At 38.9% G+C, this 22,656-nt stretch overlaps 1 protein-coding gene across 1 annotated transcript in view; it reads left to right on the top strand.

The window, feature by feature from the left end:
• OXCT1 (3-oxoacid CoA-transferase 1) overlaps positions 1 to 22,656 on the top strand; it is a 79,542-nt gene that overhangs the window by 20,387 nt on the left and 36,499 nt on the right. The window contains exon 7 of the mRNA XM_071730406.1: positions 8,563 to 8,623. Within this exon, the coding sequence (XP_071586507.1) occupies positions 8,563 to 8,623 (61 nt within the window). The remainder of the gene's footprint in view (positions 1 to 8,562; positions 8,624 to 22,656) is intronic.

Raw genomic sequence — 22,656 nt, 5'->3', positions numbered from 1 at the left:
CATAGCTCCAAAATAAAACATTAGTAGTTAAAGATGAGACATAGCAGAGCAAAGTCACTATGATGGCTGCGGAGAAATGTAGTGACAAAGCGTTCATTCTGATTTTTATGTTAATTTGGCTCTTTTTCACTGTGTAATTGAAGGCTGACCTAAGAAGTGCAGGTTCATGTGTGTCAGAAGGAAGCTGAGTCAGACTCCTGGACAGTCAGTGATGTGTAGGCTAGATTCTGTCCCCAGAAAAATGTGTTTAAAGTCGATTTGATCTAAATGATGTAGGGAGAGGCATCTTATGAATCGAGATACCTTTCGTAGTGAAAAGTTTGGGCAATTCACTAATGTTAACATAATTTATTCGAGTTGCTTTATTTGTGTTCTGGTTTGTTCTAAACTGAAACAGGAGAGGTTTGCTTATGTTTAGCAATTAGTTTTTGTTTTTTTGCTTTGTGGCTGTCAGAATGAAAGGTAAGTGACGTGGTAATCAGTTGCAGTTTTCTACAAGAAGATGGTGAATAATGCAGTTTGTTTTTATGTATTAAAACAGAATCGAAATAGCAACTGAAATATATGTGGGTAAAATAATACCAATAAAGTAATGCTTTTTGGTGTGTGTATATATACAGTTATTTACATGACTTTTTACCTTTATACCTAGTAGATATAATAGTAATAATATTAAATTAAAATACTTGAAAATTAAGAAATTTTAAAATTTTATTTTACCCAACTCTTGACATCCTGTCTTGCCTACTTGCTAGACAAGGTGGTTTCTGATTGAAAACTGAAATTACTTGTGTACATGCACATGGATTTGGTGGACGCTAAACTACTTTTCTTAGGCTCTGGAACATGGAGTAGAGAAAACATTCATAGAATCATAGAATATTTAAGGTTGAAAGGGACCCCTAAAGGTCATCTAGTCTGGCCCTCTTGCAGTAAGTAGAGACACCCTCAACTGAATCAGGTTGCTCAGAGCCTCATCAGGCCCCACCTTGAGTATTTCCAGGGGTAACCTCAGTTACCTCCCCGGGCAACCTGTTCTATTTTTCCACCACCCTCATGGTAAAGAACTTTTTCCTGACATACAGTCTAAATCTACTCTTCTCTAATCTAAAACGATTCTCTCTCATCCTGTCACTACAGACCCTTGGAAACAGTCCATCTCCAACCTTCCTGTAGGCCCCCTTCAAGTACTGAAAGGTGCTCTGAGGTCTTCCTGGAGCCTTCTCTTCTCTGGGCTGAACAACCCCAGCTCCCTCAGTCTGTCTTCGTACGGGAGGTGTTCCAGACCCCTTATCATTTCTGTGGCCCTAATTTCCACTTGCAAGTATCTCAGTGATGTATCCTCCACTTCCCTCCTGTAGTAAGGAGAGTTGCAGAAACACAGAATGTTGTATGTTGGACCTCCAAGATCATCCAGTCCAACCTTTGACCAACCCCATAATCTAACTACTAAACCACGTCTCTGAGGACCAGTTTCAAATGCCTTTTAGGTGCCTCCAGGGATGGTGACTCCACCACTGTCCTGGGCAGGACATTCCAGTGCCTGACAACCCTCTCAGTGAAAAAATGTTTCCTAACACCCAGCCTAGGCCTTTCCTGATGCAGCTTGCATCCATTCCCTCTGGTCCTGTCACAGCCCACTAAGAAGCAGAGGCTGTTTCCCTCCTTGTTTCAACCTCCCATGAGGCGGTTGAAGAGAGCTCTAAGGTTTCCTCTCAGCCTCCTCTTCTCCAGACTAAACAACCCCAACTCCCTCAGCCACTCCTCAGAGGACTTGTGCTCCAGCCCTTCATGAGCTTCATTGTTCTTCTCTGGACACACTCCAGAACTTCTATGTCCTTCTTACAGTGGGGTGCCTGGAACTGAACACCGTACTCAAGATACAGTCTCACCAGAACCGAGTACAGAGGGATGATCACCTCCCTATTCCTGCTGGCCCCAGTGTTCCTAATACAAGTCAGGATGCCATTGGCCGTCTTGGCCACCTGTGCACACTGCTGAATTTCCAACTTACAACTCTAACCACACTTGCCCAGGTCTGTAATTTACTATGGGGTTGTTATGACCCAGGTGCAACACCTGGCATTTGGCCTTGTTAAACCTCCTACAGTTAACCTTAGCCCATTGGTCCAACCTGTCCAGCTCCCACTGTAAGGCTTCCCTACCCTCCAGCAGATCGACACAACCACCTAGTTTGGTGTCATCTGCAAATTAACTGAGGGTGTACTCAATCCCCTCATCCAAATCATTAATGAAGATATTAAAGAGAAGAGGCCCCAGCACTGAGCCCTGGGGCACACCACTCATGACCGGTTGCCAGCCAGATTTAGTTCCATTCACTACCACTCTTTCAGCCCAACTATCCAGCCAATTTTTTATCCAGTGCAGAGTATATTTATCCAAGCCAAATGCCGTAAGTTTCTGAAGAAGAATTCCATGAGAGACAGTGTCAAAAGCTTTACTAAATCTTGACTTCTTCTTTCAAGTGTTACTAATCAAAGATGGAAACATCGTCATCCAGTGCCTTATTCCATGCAGAGTATTGATAATTTAAAAGAGTTTGATCATAATAAGAATTGACCCATTCTGGTTTTGAATGAGACATTACCTAATGGCCTACAACGGAGAAGCACAGTTGCATCTCATAGCTTGTAGTAAACAACAGAGAAGGAATTTACAATAGCTTAGAACATAACAGCAATGCTTCTGTGATCTACAGGGTGAAAAATAAAATGTGTTTTTGTCATTGTGCTCCATACTGGGTGTATTCACTACCAGTGGGAGCCTTCCAAACTTTTCTTATTATGTGAGTTCTGATTTTGTTTGCTAAAGTGCCCAAAAAGACATAGGGTCTGTGTGTACTCACGTCTGCCACTGCTTTCACAGCAGTCTGGTGGTATTTATAGTATGTTACCCATGACTCTTTTTTTCTGTGGAGCCAGAAAGAATAGAGTAAGTGGCATTCACACTGTTAACCAACCTCAAGCTAAGAGTTTTTTTAAATGTAGTGGATGTACTTTAGGTAGACTTATTTGGACTACAGGCACACATGAGATTTTTTTTGTCATCAGACATGAAGCTATATAGTTTTCTTGCTTGTTTTCTGGTTCCTTTAGAAAGAAGATTTTTAAACAGGGTTTTGTACATAGTACTTCATGTCCCCTTGCTCTTTTATTTCAAACAGCATGCTGTGGCTGCTTTGCTTCCAGGCATCTTTATGCAGAGTGGACTACTCTGCACCACAAGTTTTGCTCAGTAAGAGTTGTGTCTGGCCCAGTAGATAATAGTTCTTAGGTATAGTGCACTATTACCAGGACAAATAATCCCATACTCCTTCAAAACATAATGAAATAATGTCACCTGTTCCTGTCCTAGCTGAAGGGACTCATATATGGGCATTTGGTTTGAATTTAGAGATTTGGCATTACTGGTATGAGTGAAACCTGGTGGGATGAGTCCTGTGATTAGAGCACCCTGTTGGATGAGTACAGACTCTTCAGGGCAGAAGAGGCAGTGGAGTGGCCTTGTATATAATGGAAGGGCTGGAGTGTATGGAGCTCACAGATGGCAATGGCACAGTTGAGAGTCTCTGGGCAAGAACATAGAGACAAACAAATTATGCAGATGCCATTATGGACAAGTACTACAGACTTCCTGGCCAGGATAAGGATGCCAATGTCCTATTCTTTGAGGACTAAGGGATACTTCTGAGTCAAGTGCCCTTGTCCTTATGGGCATCTTCAACTTCCCAGAAATCACTGGTAACAACATACATCAAGAGCAGCCCAGGCTGGAAGATTTATAAGCCATCTGGATGACAGCTTTATGGAGCCGGTCATAAAGGAGCCAGCTCAGAAGAGTGCCCTCCTTAATCTCCTGCTCCTCAACAGAGAGGATCTCATTAGTGAAGTGGAGATCAGAGGTCATCTCCACAGTGACCATGAGGGAGTTCAGAATCTCTGTTGTCAATATGAAAACTGCCAGCAAAACTTCACTGGATATGAGGAGAGCAGACTTCAGAATGCTCAAGGAGCCTCTGAGTCAAGGTCTCAGGGAGAATATTTTTGCAGAAGCTGGGGTTCATGAGTGCTGGTCACTCTTTAAACATCACCTCCTAAGGGCAGAGGAACAGGCAATTCCAAAATGTTGGAAGTCAAGCAGATGAGGCAGAAGACCACTTTGCCTGAACAGGGATTTACTACAAATGAAGTGAAAAAGGAGATGTGTATTCCCAGTGGAAGGTAGGTCAGGTGACATGGGAAGAATAGAGATGGTGCTTCCTACTAAAGGGTGAAAATTCAAGTGGCCTAAGCTCAACTGGTGCTGAGACTGGCCAGGCCTGTGAGGTACAATAAGAAGAGTTTTTTCAGATGCATTAATTACAAAAGGCAGTGTAGAAACAACATTGGTCCTTTGCAGGACAAAGATAGTCACCTCACCAACAGGGCTATACATAAGGCTGAGTTACTTAATGCATTCTTTGCCTCTGTCTTCAACACTGGTGGTGGATCAAGGGAGGATCAATGCCCAGAACTGGAGAACCATGACTGCAGCAAGGATCAACCCTTAGCTGACCCTAAACTTGTATGGCATCTTCTGCTATGGTTAGATCCCTACAAGTCCATGGGGCCCAATGAGATTTATCCAAGAGTCCTCAAAGAGCTGGCGATGTCATCAATCTCTTGATTCTTTTTGTGAGATCCTGGCAATCTGGATAGACCCCGTTGACTGGAAGCTGGCTCATGTCCAGTATTCAAGAAGGGCAAGAAGGGGAATCCTGCAGACTACAGGTCAGTCAGTCTAACTTCAGTGCCTGGTAAAATTATGGAAAAAGATTATTCTGGGAGGTATTGAAAAAACACCCGGAGAACAATGCAGTCATTGCTCACAGCTAGCACGGCTTCATGAGGGAAAAGTCCTGCTTGTTAATCTTAATTTCCTGTTTAGTAACCTACCCAGTTGATCAAGGGAAGCCAGTGGATGTCATATTTCTGGACTTCAGGAAAGCTTTTGATACTGTCTTTCATAGTATCCTGGATAAAATGTCCAGTATACAGGTGGATAACCATGCTGTATGATGGGTGGGCAGCTGGCTCACAGGCTGAGCACAAAGAGTGACAGTGAATGGGGTAACATCAGGCTGGTGGCTGGTCACTAGTGGGGTCCTGCAGGGCTGCATCCTTGGCCCAGTCCTCTTCAACATCTTCATCAATAACTTGGACACAGGACTGGAAGGAATTTTAAGCAAGTTTGCAGATGACAGAAAACTGGGAGGAGCGTTCGACTCCTTTAAGGACAGGCAGGCCCTGCAGAGAGACCTCACCAGGTTAGAGAGATGGTCAGTCACCAACCACATGAAGTTTAACAAGGACAAATGCCAAATCCTGCACCTGGGATGCGACAACCCAGGTTGCAAGTACAGAGTGGGGAACAAGTGTCTGGAGAGCAGCATGGTACAGAGGGACCTGGGGGTCCTGGTTGCTGACAAGCTGAACATGATCCAGCAGTGTGCCCTGGAAGCCAGGAGAGGCAGCTGTGTCCTGGAGTGCATCAAGCACAGTGTCACCAGCCAGTCAGGGGAGGTGATTGTCCCACTCTGCACTGGTACAGCCTCACCTTGAGTACTGTGTGCAGTTTTGGGCATTGCAGTGTGGGAAGACATCAGTCTACTGGAGAATGTCCAAAGGTCCAAAGGAGAGCAGCACAAGGATGGTGGTGAAGGGTCTGGAACCATAAGACTGGTGAAAGATCTGGAAGGGATGACTTCTGAGGAGCAGCTGAGGTCACTTTTTTTGTTCAGTTTGGAGAAGAGGAGGCTGAGAGGTGACCTCGTTGCAGTCTATGGATTTCTCAAGAGGGGAAGAGAGGGGACTGACACTGATTTCTTCACTCCTGTGAAGAAGAAGACAGGACTCAGGGAAATGGTGGGAAGATGAATCAGGGGAGGTTTAGGTTAGATGTTGGGAAAAAGGTTTTACATCCAGAGGGCAGTTGAGCAGTGGAACAAGCTCCCCAGGGAAGTGGTGACAGCGCCAGGCCTGCCTGAGTTCAAGAAGCATTTGAATGACACTCTCAGGCACATGGTGTGATTCTGGGGGTGCCCTACACAGGGACAGGAGTTGGACTTGATGATCCTTCTCACCTGATGGGTCCTTCCCACCTCAGCATATTCTCTGAATTTGTTTTGTTAGTCTGATGCAGGCATTGGTTCTGCTTAACAGAACACTGTCTCTAGGTCTTAGGCTACTTTGGAGGCCTTCTTGCTAGGAGCAGCATCGGGGGGGGTGTCACTGCTATTGAGGATATTCTACCTCCTTTGATTCCCCTCCCTTTTCTTCTGGTACCATTATGCTTTAGAGTTGCTCCAGTCCAATATACTTTCACTTTACAAGGGGAGGTGTCATTTAGTGCAGATGAAAGTACGCTCTTGACAAAGAAACACAGATACTGAAGGGATAACCTGAGTCAGAGCCCCTGCACTGGCATTCATGTCGTCTTGTCTCTGTTTCTGCAGTACATAAATTCACTTCACATCTGAGATTTCCTTTTATCTCTGCAGCATTAGATATATAGTGGATGTAGTTTACTGGATTAGTCTACTATGAACTAGTTTGCTGTCTGTACCTCCGGGAGACAACCTTTAGGTCACCATAGAAATCCATCACTGGAACAATGGACTTTGCAGACGTCGCTCAGTCTAGGTCTTCAGAAAGCTATCTTAACATAAAAAGGCAGACTTGGCTAGCTAGTTTCTAGTTTACATGACCCAAAATCTGAACATCATTCTGTGTTGGAGAAGAAATTCAGTCTTTCTGTTTTTCCTTCTTCCAGATGATGTGTTCTAGAGTTCAGACCTTTGATCTTGTAAGAGACTTTTTCTTCTTTACTAACCCAAGAACATTCTAAATTGCATAAGCTTTCATGCATATGAAATCAGCTCCATTAACTCTCACTAATTAGACATTGAGATGTTTTCTTGTAACCTTTCCCTCTGTGTGAAAATTATTTAACTCAGTTAATTTTACTGGCAGACCAGTCACTAACGTTTTGAAAAAGACTTTGGCTCAGGAAAGTAGTATGGATCTTGGGATGAAATGCTGATTTCTATGTTTCTATGTATTCCTTCCCCATCTGTATCCATTCTCTGTGTATTTTAATTCAGTTTTTGTAATGCTGTTTTTCTTCTCATTTTACACTCTGCCTATTTCATCATAATTTTCCCTAAATCACTACTAGTTAATATTATTTATTTAGTTAATATTATATTAATGCACTAGTAACATAAATTCCTTTTCTTAATGGTTTAATTTTCTTACATCTTTATTTATGCAGCCACAGAGGACTCACAGACAAAAGATATTGTCCATTCTGTGGACTCTGTTAGAGGCTTCGCAGCTGCTATGTATTGCCAATATAACAGGATTTCTTCTGTTGCAGTTGTAACTTTGTTACAGGTGTATCTTTGGATATACCTTTGATTCTGCAGGTGTCTGCTCTAGAAATCCTGGTAAAACTGCTCTGTAGTCTCAGGATTTGGCAGTTTCCCTTTGCTATCTTCCCGCAAAGCCACGAGGTGGCAGCAGCATCCCAAAATTTAGAATTGCGGTAGCACTTAAGGCGGGGAGTTGTAATCGCATGGAAGGGTGAATACAGGAGAATTTGGGAAATAAGGATGGTCAGGAAAAAAAAAATGCTTCTGTGGAAATGGGATGGGCAAAAGGAGGGTTTGACTTTTTTTGAAGCCTAGCTACATAAATTTTGGTGGAAAAATTTCAAGAATTCTACTTTTTAAAAGAGAAAAATGCTAGAGCTATCAGCAGAACCTGACTAAAATACACATCACAGTCACACAATTTTGCTTTCTTTCTGAAAAATACAGAGAATGGCTGACACAGGTAACATATTTTTTCTTGTGCCCACTAGGATCTCAGTGCATGTACCATGGCTGTACATGCCATGTGTTACTTGAGCCCCAGAGGTTCTTTTTTCTTGTTCCAGAAATACTGCATGAGAATACTTACGATGATTGCCAGAGTCCTGCAGTGAGTGTCAAAACTGGCACAGACTTTTACTTAAGAGAATTGGATTAGGTCTACTGCTGTGCAAAGTGCTGTCCCTCATCTTGATCTGAATTATGAAGGCATATGTGGGAATTGAGAGGTTGCTAGGCCCTGTGCTGGCCTCCCCTGTGGAGAATAATTTTGTTCGTTGTCCAGTGAACTGATAGAAAGGTACATTGTACACAGCTCAGTGTGCTGTTGCTCTTGAATCTAATAAATGAAGATATCAGTAGTGTATTTACTTTCAGTTAAGCGGTGTGCTAATTAAAAGTCAAAAGAGCTGTAAGAAACATTTTATAATCTAGCAAAAAAGATTTAATTTCATATGCATCTTACATAACACTTTTTCTTCCCTCCTATTTTTAATGTGTCTTCTAACTATTTAGGGTCAAGATTTGTGATGTTCCTATTGTAAATATACTTGTAGTGTCTTTTGTCTGAAAAGTCTTTACTCATACTATTAATAGCTTTTAGTATTTATTAATTTTGTTTTCCTTCACAGGAAAACTGCAAGAAACTTCAACCAACCTATGTGCAAAGCTGCAAAGACAACTGTGGTAGAGGTAGGGAATTGAGACATAATAAGCCCTATACCTCTATAGTCAACAAACCTTTTTGATTTGAATGGGGATTGTGGGGACACAGTTCTTCTTTTCTTGACTCACTGGGGGATTTTATACTATTTCATAATCTGTCTCCTTGGATTGCCTACTCCCAACACTGTGCTCTGTTTTATTGGTAATTTTTGCATGGTTCCTCAGCTTATTGTTCAGGACTTTATGTTGTTTTTTCTTACTGGAAAGGTATTCATGTTTGCTGAGATCACTCTTTGGAAGGGAAACATGGCAACAACACTCAAATTTATAAAAAAAAAATACATGGATGAAATAAGAGGCAGTAGGCTTAGGCTGTTCTCAAAGGCACAGTTTAAGCTAAGAAAACCTTCTTACAATAAGGATAAGTACATAACAACATAGATGGCTCACATAATAAAGCTGTCACAGTAGCAGTTGCTAAAATTTAATAAAATGCCTAAATATCAGTCTAAAATGAGATACAGATATTTGGTTATGTTTTGAGAAAGAGAATAGACAAGATGATCTAGAAGTTTCTTCCCATCTTTGTCCTTTTTCATTGATGTCTAAAACAATAATGTTTAAAACCATAGAGCACCCTACACTGGAAATACATTGGGTCTGAAGAGTTTCTAAGACATAGCAATATCCAAAAGATAGACTTCTCTGTTAGCTTTTTCACCACTCCCTGGCAAGTCTTTTTATATGCTTAGTAAAAGCTAAGTATGCTTTTGACATTAAGATCAAGATGAACTGATCTACATTGTTTATAGCAAATTCTAAATGGAGGAGGCTTGTGTTTCTTCAGTGTTTTTGTTATTTTTTTGTTGGGGGCAGTTTTTTGGGTTGTTTTGTTTTTTTGTTGGAGGCTGGTTTTTGTTTTGTTTCAGTTTTATTGGTATAATCTTATCTGGAAAATGTGTTTGTTTTGGAATAATAGATTTTGAAACTTAAGTTATTTCTTTGTGTTTTACAAAGCTATGGCAAAAAATAGCATAGAATTGGTCACACAACTTACATTGACAATTCAGCAGCATTACATCAATTTTCACAGTTTGTTTTCAAGAAAGGTTTTAAATATTTTTCCATTTAGAAATGAAATAAAGAGCCTTTCATCATTCCCTTTTCTCCTAGTCACTTGTCCTTCATACTTTGCTCAGTCTAGCATTTCAAGAATTTTAAGTAAATCAAAGCCTTCCACCTACAGCCTATCTCACTCTTTTTTTCTGCTCTTCTATCCATGTGTAATAGGGTAGAATTTTCTTGTCAGTGAGCAGCAGTGATGTGACATCCTTCTTGTTATAATTCCATATAACAGTTTTTAGCAGATTTCAATGAACTGTGTCCAGCACAAGTCTTTCTTTAGTTTCAGTCTCATTTAAAAGCAGGCAAGCTTTTTGTAGGATGTTACATTAATATTGGTTTACAACTCCACGTTTTTATGGACAAATTAATGAGGCAAGAGACATAAGCAGAGATATAGGACAAATACGTGTTTTGAGTAAATGCAGTGCCTTACTGGCTTAACCTTGAAGTGTTTTTCTTACGAAGTGGATTTCAGAATACTGTGTTTAGATTCCTGGGAACTGGAAGGATACATCTCAATATGGCATCTTGTATATTCTTTGTACTGGGTATTGTCATCCTGCACTTGCCTAGAGGTGATCACTGGAGAGCTGAGGCAAGAGAAAAGTTTTGCCTACCTCCTTGGTTAGCATTGTTCAGGGCTGAAGGATGAAATTCTCAATCTCACAAGATAACACTCTTGGCAGCAGGGATTTCTGAATTCTGGCATCTGTTCTCAGTTCTGTTTCTGTTTTTCACTTTGTTCTGGCAGACAGTCCTAGAAGTAGAGGTTTGAAGCCATCCTTGCTCCTTACCTTCAAAGTAGCCACAGCTGAGATTTATCTTCAGATTCATGTAATGATTTATTAGTATTTGTGGTACTGAAGTTTCTCAGCCTAGCTCTGCCATCCTGACTTCAAGTGTAGTGCTTTGTACCTGTTACGTACCTAGACTTATGCTGCCAGCATATATTTATCAAACCCAAAGCATGAAGCTGATGAGGCAACTATCAAAAAATTAGAGACATATCCTTCAGTGTTTCTGATTTTTGAATTGCTAAAATTTTCCTTTAAAATTAATGCTATAAATACACAGAAAAAGCAAACTGTTATTTCTTGTAGCTACTCTGATGAGTTATTTATTTTCTTTTTCTGCTTATTGGTTTTATCCAGTCCTTTAGAAGTAATCTCTTTTTCAGATACAGAATCTAATTTGTTAAACTTCACATTAGGAGGATTCATTCTAGGCTGTTCAATTATGTCACTATTAAGCTTAATCTCACTACACTCAGTCAGTATCTAACTTGAATTTTGGAAGACAGATTTACTTGTAATGCTTCGATGTAAATAAAACAAGAAATGGGAAAGCCATCCTTCTGTCTGTGCTTACTCCAGTGGTTAATCACTCCCACTGGTATAAATATGTCTTTTTATTGTAATTAGTTTGGCTCTAGGTTCCATTCAGTACTTTTATTCCTTTCTGCTAGATTAAAAACTTTTCTGAAGCTTGCATTTCTGTGTCACTGAGTGGCTTCTCAGGGCTGTTTTTATGATGAACAGATTGAGGTCTTAATGATTCTAACTGTAAAACATTTTCTTCACTTTGCTATATGATGTCCTTCTTCTGACTATTTCTTTCTGAAGCTTCACAAATGTGACCACCCAGAGTGTCTTCATCATTTCAACACTGCCGTAGAGTTACTCTACTATCCTGCTGTTTCCTTGTTTGCATGTTTGTACTCTGCTGATCATTATACAGGGAGTCCTACAGCATTAGTTGCTTACACCTTATTGATCTGTTTCTGGCATATATCAGGAAATGTGTAATGAGTGTTTTACAATATGCATTCTGTAAGTATGGCAGTTATTTCTTGATCACGTATGTGTAACTTTGTGTTTTGTTATGAAACGGGTAATGTTTGAATAGACTCGGTGTGTCTGCTATGTCTGAAACCCCCACTTCCTTCTTAGGACTTCTTATTCCACCACTCTTCCCCCCCCACATATTTTAGTTTCTGATCATTGATAAAAATATGGAATGATACTTGGAGTAGTAAGATCTCTAGCAACGAAAATGAAAACTACTGGAAATCCATTCTCAAAGTATCATAGAATCATAGAATTATTAATGTTGGAAAGCACTTCTCAAATCGTCAAGTATCCATGAATTTGATGAAAGTGGGAAGTGCACTTGGAATCAACGGCTTTTGTTACCTGTCCTTCTGAGTTAGCCCAAGGAGCTGTGAAATCTCCTGACATGCATGCACAGTAAAATGTATTTTTCTTAAATGTATTAAAGCTGTTGTTCTCTAGTTTAAAGTCAGTGTGACGTTTTACACTCCTAGCTGAAGTAAGGACAGACAATTTTTGTAACAGTTCAGAGGTGGGAGAATTTGTCAGTGTGAAGAATGAGAGTAGAGACCAGAAAAAAACTACCTCACAGACCCACAAAGTGATATTTATTGGTTGCTTTAAAAACTCACCTGTGGTTTGACTAGCAAGCCTGTAGAGAGGTTTCTGAAGGAAGAGACAGTCAGATTGTATGGTTACCCATTATATCTGTGGCACACGTGGGAGAGTTGGTAATTTTAAAAATTCGCCTAGGATGAATTTCAGATTAAAGTGTCTGACCCAAAGCCTTGTTTATGTTGACTAGTGAAATGGTCAGTAGTTGTTCAGCACCCTTGCTGGGATCTGAAATACATTAATTGTATACAACTAATGAAATGCAGGAGGTGTTTACTGGCATGCATAAATACTTTGGACTATTAACATGCATTTTTGTTGTTCATCTAAATGATAGGAAGTAGAAACTGTTGACATTCATGATAATAAGGATTTATGCTGAGGCACAGACAACTGGCTGTAAAGATCCAACTGCATCAAGTCCAATAGAATTTATATTTTCATTTAAAGATCATAGGTATTAAGTGTCAAAAAGAAGTTTTCTACTGAACTTCACAATTCCTATTATTTGTAAGGGAATGTTTGCCGAGAAAAAAGTTAAGTAATCCAGTATTGGCAGCCTTAGTTAGTGTAGCTTTAATGATGCCAGAGTTCATTTTTTAGTTCTACAGTGTTTCATTTAAAAGAAATTCTCTGTTTATCAAGTCACTTCATCTTGAAGAACTTATAAGAGTTACATATGCCATCAGAACTGTAGCTGTGTTTGGACTTGATCCCTCATGCATGCACTCAGCCTGAGGCTTTCGGTTCATTTTCAGAGCTATAAACACTTTCCTGCTCCTACTGCAAAGTCAGGAGGTTCAAGAAATCAGTCCATCTACAAGGAACTTGGTGGCAAGTTGTATATGAGCCACTAGAACTTTTAAAGGTACAGAGGAAGGCCTTGGCATCTGAAGATGAGGGCTTGTGTGATCTTATATATGTGGTAACATTTCCAACATTCTGTTGAATGAAGGACACATCTGCTGAGTTCAGGTGGTGACACAGCTGTTAGGCCCCTCAACAGACCTGTAAGATTGTGACTAGGGACATGAAATGTGCAGCAGGTTGGAGATACAGAGAACCATCCTGGACGTGTGCCTGGATTGGTAAGGCAAGGTATGTGATATTAAGATGCTTCTTAGGGCATCTTCCTGTAGATGATTCTGTAGGAAGAGCGCCACAGGGAGGTACAGCTTTTGGTGTTAATGCCTCTTTTTAGGAGATAATTGAGGCAATCCAAAGCCACAGGAAAAAATATGGTAAGTCCTTGCCAGATGTGGTTGTCATGACAGTACAGGAGAGGGGAAGAACCTCTTGTTCTCTGCAGTGGAGAAGTACGTAAACATCCATACATCCCCAAACATACCTAAGCTGTTCTGTCTTCTTGCTGTTGTTATTCTGTGCTGTGATACCAACTCAATACTTCTCACTGGTCAAGTGGTTTGAGATCTTGGCCACTGCCGCGATGTAAATCTTTTGATAGTGGTAATAGTCCATATATTTGGAAATACTTACGGACTAGCTGTTTGAATATCAATTTGAACAATTTTCATGTTCAGATTGTAGATGGCTAAATATATCTCCCTGTGTAAATAGCACTTCCACCTCAAATAATACCGAGGGAGGTAAAAGAAAGCATACTTTCTTATAAAAATGCATTAAATAAAAATCATTAAACCCTGCGTTTTATCTCTGGTTGCCTAGTAACAGCACAGCCACATCAGTGAGTGCCATTATCTCAGGTATAATGAACTTCGCTGCACTAAGAGACAGAAGCAGACTGAAATAAATTATTTGTATCCTATTGTCTGTGCTAAATTATGGCATTGGGTTTTTTTTTAAGGAAACTGGAAAATGAGCCTTTTTTATTTTGTTTTGTTTTGTTTTTCCGTCTGTATCTTCAAGTGCTTGAACAATGGCAAGACTTTCCTCAGATGCATAGCTCTGTTCTGGGGAAGCTTTCAAGGTTTATGCACTTACAGTTTAGTGTTAAAAGCTGTAGGTACCATTTTAAAGTGAAAAAATTATTTAAAAGAATCTTTTTTTTCCTTACCTGTGTTGTCTAGCCATGGATCTTGAAACAGTTCTGGTACAGAGAGCAGTTCTGGATTTGGGATGGGTACAGACTTTGCATGAAGCTGTTTCTCAAAAACCACAGGTCACGATTTTAGGCCAAGGAGGAGATGAATTGAGGTTCTTCTGTGCAAATGATGTAGCCACTGCACTGTGGTGTTGCAATATCCCCTTTTGGTAATGTTGAATTGCTCAGGTTTGACTCGATGTGCACTTAGGGGGTGATTGTTGAGCAGATGTCCCAGGCATCTGTACCAGGGTAATGTTTTGTTCAAGAATCCAGTTTGCCCTGTATGGATACTGGACTGCTTAGTCCTACCACCTTACTAGAAGTTTTTAGCACAAGTGACAATAGAATTCTAGTTGTCATAATAATTATTAATTATATATAGAAAATATATGTCAAAATATAATACATTCAAAATATGTTACATGTGTAAATATATATTTTAAGTACAAAAGACTTTGCAACTTAAATACCTGTGTGGTTAGTCCAGGCTTGTGACTGCATAATTGGATTTATATGTCTAAGTTTTGGCTAAATCCTAAATCAGAGATACTTCTGGATCTGAGTTTAGATAACACATTTATTGAGTATAGACTCTTTTCCAGGAGTACCTTAGATGAAATGTCTGAGTGGAGACATGTGAGATAGTAACTATGAAATGCAAGCTCATGATCCTTAGAAATCATAGCATGGAAAATGGCAAAATATCAGGACTGCCTCCTAGGAAGATCTGATTTTGTGAGTAAAAACACTTGGTAGATGAAACAAACACAGGAGAAAAAAAAATGAGAGAAAGTGAGACCAAGGTCAGAGATTAACCATTACAATACCCAGCAAAAAAGCTTAAGCACATAAAAGCAAACTCATAAATATCCAGGGGAGTACAAAATATCGAAGCCACAGTTAGAGATAAGGAAGTCAGAGAGGGATTGGAGTTGAAATCCAGAGACTACTAGTACTGATTTTGAAAAGCAGCTTTTTGAAACATTTGCACACCATTGCCATGTTAATTTCAGTTTGCCAAAATGAAGCATACCCTCAGACTTGAATGTCCATTTGTTGTTTTTATGTCCATTCATTGTATTTGGTTACTTGCTTTTGTGTGTGCATAGGTTCATTTAAAGGCAAAATAGAAAACCAAAACATATTTATATCTATTGCCTGGCCTATCTTATGGTTTGAGAAGTACTGGAAAAGACTGGGCTAGAAGGGAGTTTATAAGGTAATTCTTTTTACATTTGGTTCATATGCTTCTAATTTTCTTATAGGTGGTGGTTTACATTAGTGTTTTTCCTATGATTGCTTTTCTTATATATATAGCTTCTAATTATGCTTCATTAGTGAATGCTAAGTGGTTAAGATTCAAGATACATTGTTGCTGAATGCTGTTCAGATAGTTTTACCTATGCACATTGTGCTGGAAGAGTCGAATTTATTTTTATCTGTCATAGTTTATTCCATTCAAAATTGATATTTTCTTGAAAGAGTATCCTGAGCCTTCTCAGCATTCAGCTTCAGAACTTAACTGCAGACCTGAATACAGTATTCAGTGAAAATTATCCTTCTCACATATGTTAAGAACAAATACAGCATTCAAAAAAGAACAACCTAAAACAAGTCCATGGATAATCAGCAAATACTGCAGATTGTCAGGACGATCAGCTGATACTGCAGGTTAACAGTAAGTTTATGTGCCAGGGAAACTTGATGGAAAGCCTATGTGCACTCCTTAAGCTTAATTTAGGGTTTTTTTCTCATAATTTGTAGAAAGACTGCTATACTGTGCATTTTAATAATATTTCATTGACAATACTCATGTACTGTATCATATCATTCTGAGAATGTATAGGATATTAAGCACTCTAGATTTAACTTTTCATTGTATGTACTAACATGTACAATAAACTAATAACTCTTATGCTGTGCTTCTTTCTCTGTACTTTGTGTGTAAAATGTACTGATGAATGAATCAATCAATGATATATTAGTCTTTACATTTTAAATCACACATGATACTATCACTGAAAAGATGTTGCACAGAAAATTTTAGGCATTATTATAATTTATATCCATATGTACTTTTATTTGTGTTTCATGAAGCAGTAATTTGTTTTATGTGCTATTAGCATCTCTGGTTGACATTTCTCATTTCAAAAAAAGAGCAATTTGACATTCAAACTGAAAAACTTACAAAAAGTTCACAATGTAATTGCCTGCTGACATGAAATGCATTTATTCAGGTGGACAGCATATTGAGATTTGAAAAGCTGTAGCCTTGTCACTATTTTTGCAGTGACAATTTTTGAGTAATCATTAGAAACAGTAGCTCAGATTTTAGTTTTTCAGCATCCTTCCCTGCCAGAATTATTCATGAAGACAGTGAGTGTTTAAAGATACGGACTGAGATTCCAAGTTTTTTACATTTTAATTCCTCTTGGCTACAAATCATGCTATTTTTTTCAGGCTGCAGAAGATGGTAAAAGAATACGTGAGGACCACAGAGTAGTTTCCTATTCCTGTCTCTCAGTGTTTATTGAAAGTCACGTAGTGTTCTCTGTTTTCCCAAAACATTAAGTAGTTCTGTAGAAAACCTGCACTCGTGAAGTTCAGTGTGCAGAAGTGTTCTTGTTATTGCTGTGGTTCAGGTCCAGAATCAGGCATCTGCTCACCTGACCAGATTCAGGTCAGGTAACAGAACCAGGCATCTGCTTACTCATCCCTTCCCCCACTGTGGAATGGGGAGAAGAAAACCCAACCAGAAGCAGGGAGGTTTCATGCAGCAGTTATGGTGAAAGAGTAAATTTAATTTTTCACTAGTCAAATCAAAACAGGACAAAGAGAAAACAAACCCCAGAGCTTTAATACCTTTCCCCATCCCTCCCTTCTTTCCCGGCCCAAATGACTTTGTTCCCAATATTTCCCCTTCTTTCCCCCCAGCAGCACAGGGGGACAGGGGTTGAGGTTTAGGGTCAGTTCACCACACACTTTTTTCTGCCACTCCTTCCTCCTCAGGGAGAAGGATTCCTCATAGCCTTTACCTGCTCTAACATTGGGTCCCTTCCACAGGAGAATCCTTCATGAACCCCTCTGACATGAGTCCCTCCCACCAGGTGCAGTCTCTCAGGAACCTGCTCCAGGGTGGGCTGCCTAGAGTCATGGCTGCTCTGGAACAGTCACCTGCCCTGGTGCAGGATCCTACACAACTGCAGGTCCACTTCTGCACCACTGTTGCCCTTCACAGTCTACACATTCACATTTGCTCCACTTTGCTTCTTCTCAGGCTGCTCCACCATGCTGCTCCATGGGCTGCAGGGGCACAGCCTCTCATCTCAGTACAGGCTGCAGGGGACAAACATACAAGGTCCCTTTTTATCCTCTCTGTTTGAATACCCCTAGAGTTCCTTTTCTTTACCAGAGAGAACCAGCAACGTAGTTTGTTACAAAATAGCTGCTCATATATTGTTGTAATCTTCTTGTCTTTTTATATGTCATGCTCTGGTGTGATCTGATCCTTAGAGGTATTCCTTGGATTTGGAGGTGGTTTAGTTGGACATGTATTGCCTGGAAAATACAAACAATTCCTTTGTGTTTGATGCATTTAAATCTTTGATGGTTTGGTTTTTTTTTACTTGTCTGCCTCTCCCTTCATTAGTTCAGTTCTTCTGAGTTAATTTTTGAAATTAATGCTTAAATTTATCTCCTGATATTTGAGTTATGTTTCTCTGAATGCACAGGAGATGAGATTTCTTTCAGTCTTTTTTTACTTGCCATTTTTCTTAGTAAGAAAATAAAATGTTTTGTATAGATTAAAACTTTTTTTTTTTTTTACATTTTAATTCCTCTTGATAATATGTGAATAATTTTAATAAAAATATCAGCTGTTTATTATTATCTTCTAATCAGTTGAAAGACTTTCAGTCTAATGTAATTTGAAAATACATAGTGAAGTCAAGGAGTAGTGTACATTTTGTTTGCAAATATGTTAAATATTAATTCATTGGAGTTAATACTGTTAGCAGCTACTCTATACTGGAGTGGAAGGATTGGGATGTGGTCAGTTACCTTGTTCAGCAGAGGTACCTGCAAGGGTACAGGTCAAGAGGTTTTGCCATTAGCTCTTAATGACTGGCTTAATGCAGTCTATGTTCATTGATTATGGATTTTTGTTTACTTTCCTCTGCCTATTCTGCAATTATCTTAATTACTTGATTGAAAAAATAATTATGAGTGTCATCTAAAAAGATACTTCCAAAAATTGCTTTTTCCACATTTGAGAAGGCAATTTTATATGTGTTCATGTAGGCCGTTATGTTTCATTTTGTGATAAGAACTTAGGTACTGAATACGAAGTGTGCACTTCAGAAGTAAAAGGTAAGAACATTATTATGTTCCCCTTTTTGTTGTTACTGCTATCATCAGTATAGTAAAAATGAGTTCTTAACAGTATGAAATCACCTCATTTAATCAAGAATGCACCAGGTGCAAAATGTGATCAGAACCGGTAGGAGTTCATTGATGGCTCATATGAAAACAGATGGATTTTAAGGGTTTAGGAAGGAATTATCCTTGGTTGTGCGTACTGCAGAAGGCTGGGCCTGTTGCTTGTACTAGGACTGTTAGATTGATGGATCTTAAGGTATTCTCTTATACTTCCTATTCCGGTAATTTTATACTAGAAAAATAGTGTAAAATCCAAATGAATTCATTTAAGAAAGCAGGAAAAAAGCTATCATTAATCCCTTTCATTGTTTGATGCATTTAGGATGATGTAGACTTAGTTGTGCGAGCTGTTGGACGAGCAATTCCATTTGCAAAGATCTTGAGGAAAAAAACTGCAAGTTTCAGAATTCACAGAAAGAATTCTTACAGTATATATTTACAAGCATAACTGATAGCAGACATTTATTGTTGAAGTGGGTGTTCTTTTATCACATCACTTCCATTGTGATTTAAGTCAGTATTCCTAAATGAGTTTTTGTTTTGGGTAAAGCTGCCTAGATATAAGGAAAAAAAAACCTTAACACACAATGAGAGGTGAAAAAAACATTTGAAGATGTAATTTTGGGGGGATTTTTCCTCTGAGAAATATGAGTATCTTCTGAGTTTGAACATGCTCTTGAAATTTACAAATATCGTGTATCCTGGCAGTGCTGAAATGTGACTAGCTTAAAAATTTATGAAGAAACATAGCTCTCTGTATATGGTAGAACATTTCCAGAGGTTCTTGGTTAAATTTTTCATACTGTTTCATGCATGCACACAGCTTTACATATCGCTTTTGCAGATAATCTGGTATGCTTCCTTCTTGCTTTGTGGTTGTTATCCCAGAACTGCTTTACTTGAGTACCTAGAGCAGGTCATTTAGTGCAGTGTGTTTCCTTCTTTCTTGGCAGCTACAGCATTGAAAAGGAAGTTAAATGCATGGAATGGAAAGGAGCATTTGGAGGAAGCAGACAGCAGATGCAGAGAAGTGTGTGAAAAGGGTTTAAGCCTGAGGAAACTTGAAGGGGAGGTAACTGAGGAGACTTAGAACAGAGAAGACAAAGCCAAAATGAGTCTACTCTAGCAGGGGCTCCTATCATATGAGGACCACATGACAAAAAACCTGGAGACAAACCTAGGAGATTTCTGTCAGCTTTAGTTCCCTAATGATATGTCTGATGTGACATACAGACAAGACATCTTGCTGTTTTTCTCTCTGGTGTTCACAGACAATCTACTAGAAACCATGGAAAAATACAAAGATATGTAGACTTCATTGGTACAGAACAAGTAAGTACAGAACAGCTGCATGCTGTTCTGTATTACAAGAGGAAAGAAGCACACAGTGAAATTAAAAGGGATAATGAGAAATGCTTTTCATAATAGAAATGCAATGATAGAGTGTTTTGTGTTCCAAGAAAACTATTAGATAAGTTCCTGGTACATCAGAAGCAAGGTCGTCTATATCCAGCCTCCAACAGAAGATGACCTTAAGCTGCTCATTTCCAGGAGCTGAGAAGGTAGGACTAGAAGTACCATGCTGTCTCTTAAGCTCTGGTTCTTTGCCAAGAAGAATGGTTACTCTGAACTAAATGTACCATCAATATGATGCACATCAGTCTCATTATGCTAAAGGTTGGTCTTGTAAATCTCAACTTTACCAATTTTTACTGTTATTTTGCCCCTCAGTATGCTTAGGAAGACATTTAGTCCAAGGCTGATCTGAGCATGATGTGATTATTGACCAAGACTTACCTTTATCAGCTTTATCAACTTACCTTTGGTAGTTGCTTGCTTTTTAAAGTTGTAGGATTCTCTTCTTCAGGATAGATATTGACTGTCATTTCATTACAGGAATAGAAATTTCATGGTCTGGCTGTAGAGTCAGAAAAGGACAGAACTGAACTCAGAAGATACTGTTTCATCTGTGTGTGTGCAGGCAGAACTGAGTGAATATTAACCTGCTTTGCTCTTTCCTCTAGCCCAATAAGTTTGTATAGTGTGTTCTTAATTTCCAGAGACTTGTCTTCAGAGTATATTTTACTCTTTTACAGCATCAAAGACTTTTGTGAAATTCAGTCTGAACAATAAAGACTGATGACTCTTCTTGTTTCTCACTAGCCATGGGGAATGGCTGGTCAGAGTTTTGGTGATCTTGATACAAACAGGCACATACAACTTTTCCTCACAGCCCTTCTGTTGTTTTTTTTTTAATTTAACTTATAATTTTAGAAATGTTACAGTGGATTTTGCACTGACATCCTGACTCTTCTAGAAGCAACCTAATGAATTTGTCCTGAGTATTTCAGGGGCTAAATTTGGTTTCATTCTTTTGTTGTTTTGGACATTTGACCACATCTGACAGTTGTAATCACAGAATCAATAAGGCTGGAAAAGAGCCATAGGCTGAATCCAGCCTATGACCTAACACCACCATAGGGGTAGATCATGGCACTAAGTGCCACATCCAGCCTTTCCTTAAACACCTTCAGAGATGTTGACTCCACCACTAGCCTGGGCAATCCATTCCAATGCCTGGTCATGGTTTATTCAACTTATTTTCTGTTGGGTATTCATATTATTTCAGTTTGAAAACTGGAGTGTACTAGGCTAATTAAGATATTGATAGATTTAATAAAGACAGTGTAAAAATAAGCTACTTAAAAATGTATAGTTTCTACTAACCTCTCTCTCCTCCCCAGTCTCTTCTCTCTCATCCACCCATACACATGTATTTTCAATTTTTTTTTTCCTGTAACTAGGAATTATATTGTCATTTCTGGTTATAGTTTGGTTTTATGAACATTGAGATTTAAAACTAAAACAGCTGAAAACATTTCACTTATTGTGAAAGACCTAATTAGAATCATTAGGCTGCAGAAATAATCTAAAAAGTACATACTCAAAAAAGGTGTCTTTTTTCCAAGTGTTTTGGCATATATGGATGTGCCATTGTAATTTCCTAGCCAATTTTTGCTCTGTGGTTCTACAATTCTTTCTCTTTGTTTATTGAAGTCCAGAACCTTTGAAATTTCTTTTCTGCCTCTGGAAGCACTTAAAAATTCTGAGATGAAACTACAGAAGAGTAATTTCCATTAGCAAAAATGAACAAAACTACTTTAAAAAGGGAAAAGTTGATTTAAATTATTGAAGGAAGTGATATTATGAAACAAACGATCATGGATTCTATGAGTGCTGATAGCAAAAGGAACGGCAGAAGGCTCCCATGAATCATAGTGGAGAAAAGCTTTTATACTTTGGGTGTCATTGTGGATAAAGCAGTATTTAGAAATTATTGAATTTATTCATTCTTCTCCAATTGTCAGCAATCAAAAAAGATGCAAGAATATTTATATCAAGAAAGAAAACGAGTACTATGAAACTCTCAAAACAATTAAAGGGTTTTGAATCATGCAACACACTTCCCAGGAAAGGGAACTTGGCCAGTATGGTTTCTTCAAGTTCCTCTTTAGCTTTACCTGTGTAGCAAAGTTGTAAACACTTTTTACCTTCTAGTATGTTGATGACATTAAGATGTAAAATGAACATGTGATCAAAGCAATCTAGGTGGCCTGCCCTGATTAGTTCCCTCTTTGTGTTTTGCCTGGCTTTATGTCTCTTGTGTGAGAGGCATGCCACATGATTTTAGATGTTTACAGGGATTCTTCTGTACATAACAAAATAAAGCCTGAGGCAAAATAAATAGAGAGCAAAATGAACGGAAAGATAGGTAAGATGGAGAGCTGAACAGGAAGAAAACGCACACACATCCTTTTAATTATTAATATGAATGCTCTCCTGCGTGTCTCATTGAGGCTTAGGCAGTGGATATGTTACAGAAAAGATTCATAAAGAATTATGAAACCTGAAAAGGAAATCCATATGCCCAGGTACGGAGCTCTATTTTTGCATTATCATTCCTATCCAGAAAGGTGCTTGAGTTGTGA

Source organism: Heliangelus exortis, chromosome Z (assembly GCF_036169615.1).
Source record: "Heliangelus exortis chromosome Z, bHelExo1.hap1, whole genome shotgun sequence".
In the NCBI taxonomy this organism is placed as follows: domain Eukaryota; kingdom Metazoa; phylum Chordata; class Aves; order Apodiformes; family Trochilidae; genus Heliangelus; species Heliangelus exortis.
This window is presented reverse-complemented; position numbering and strand designations above follow the sequence as displayed.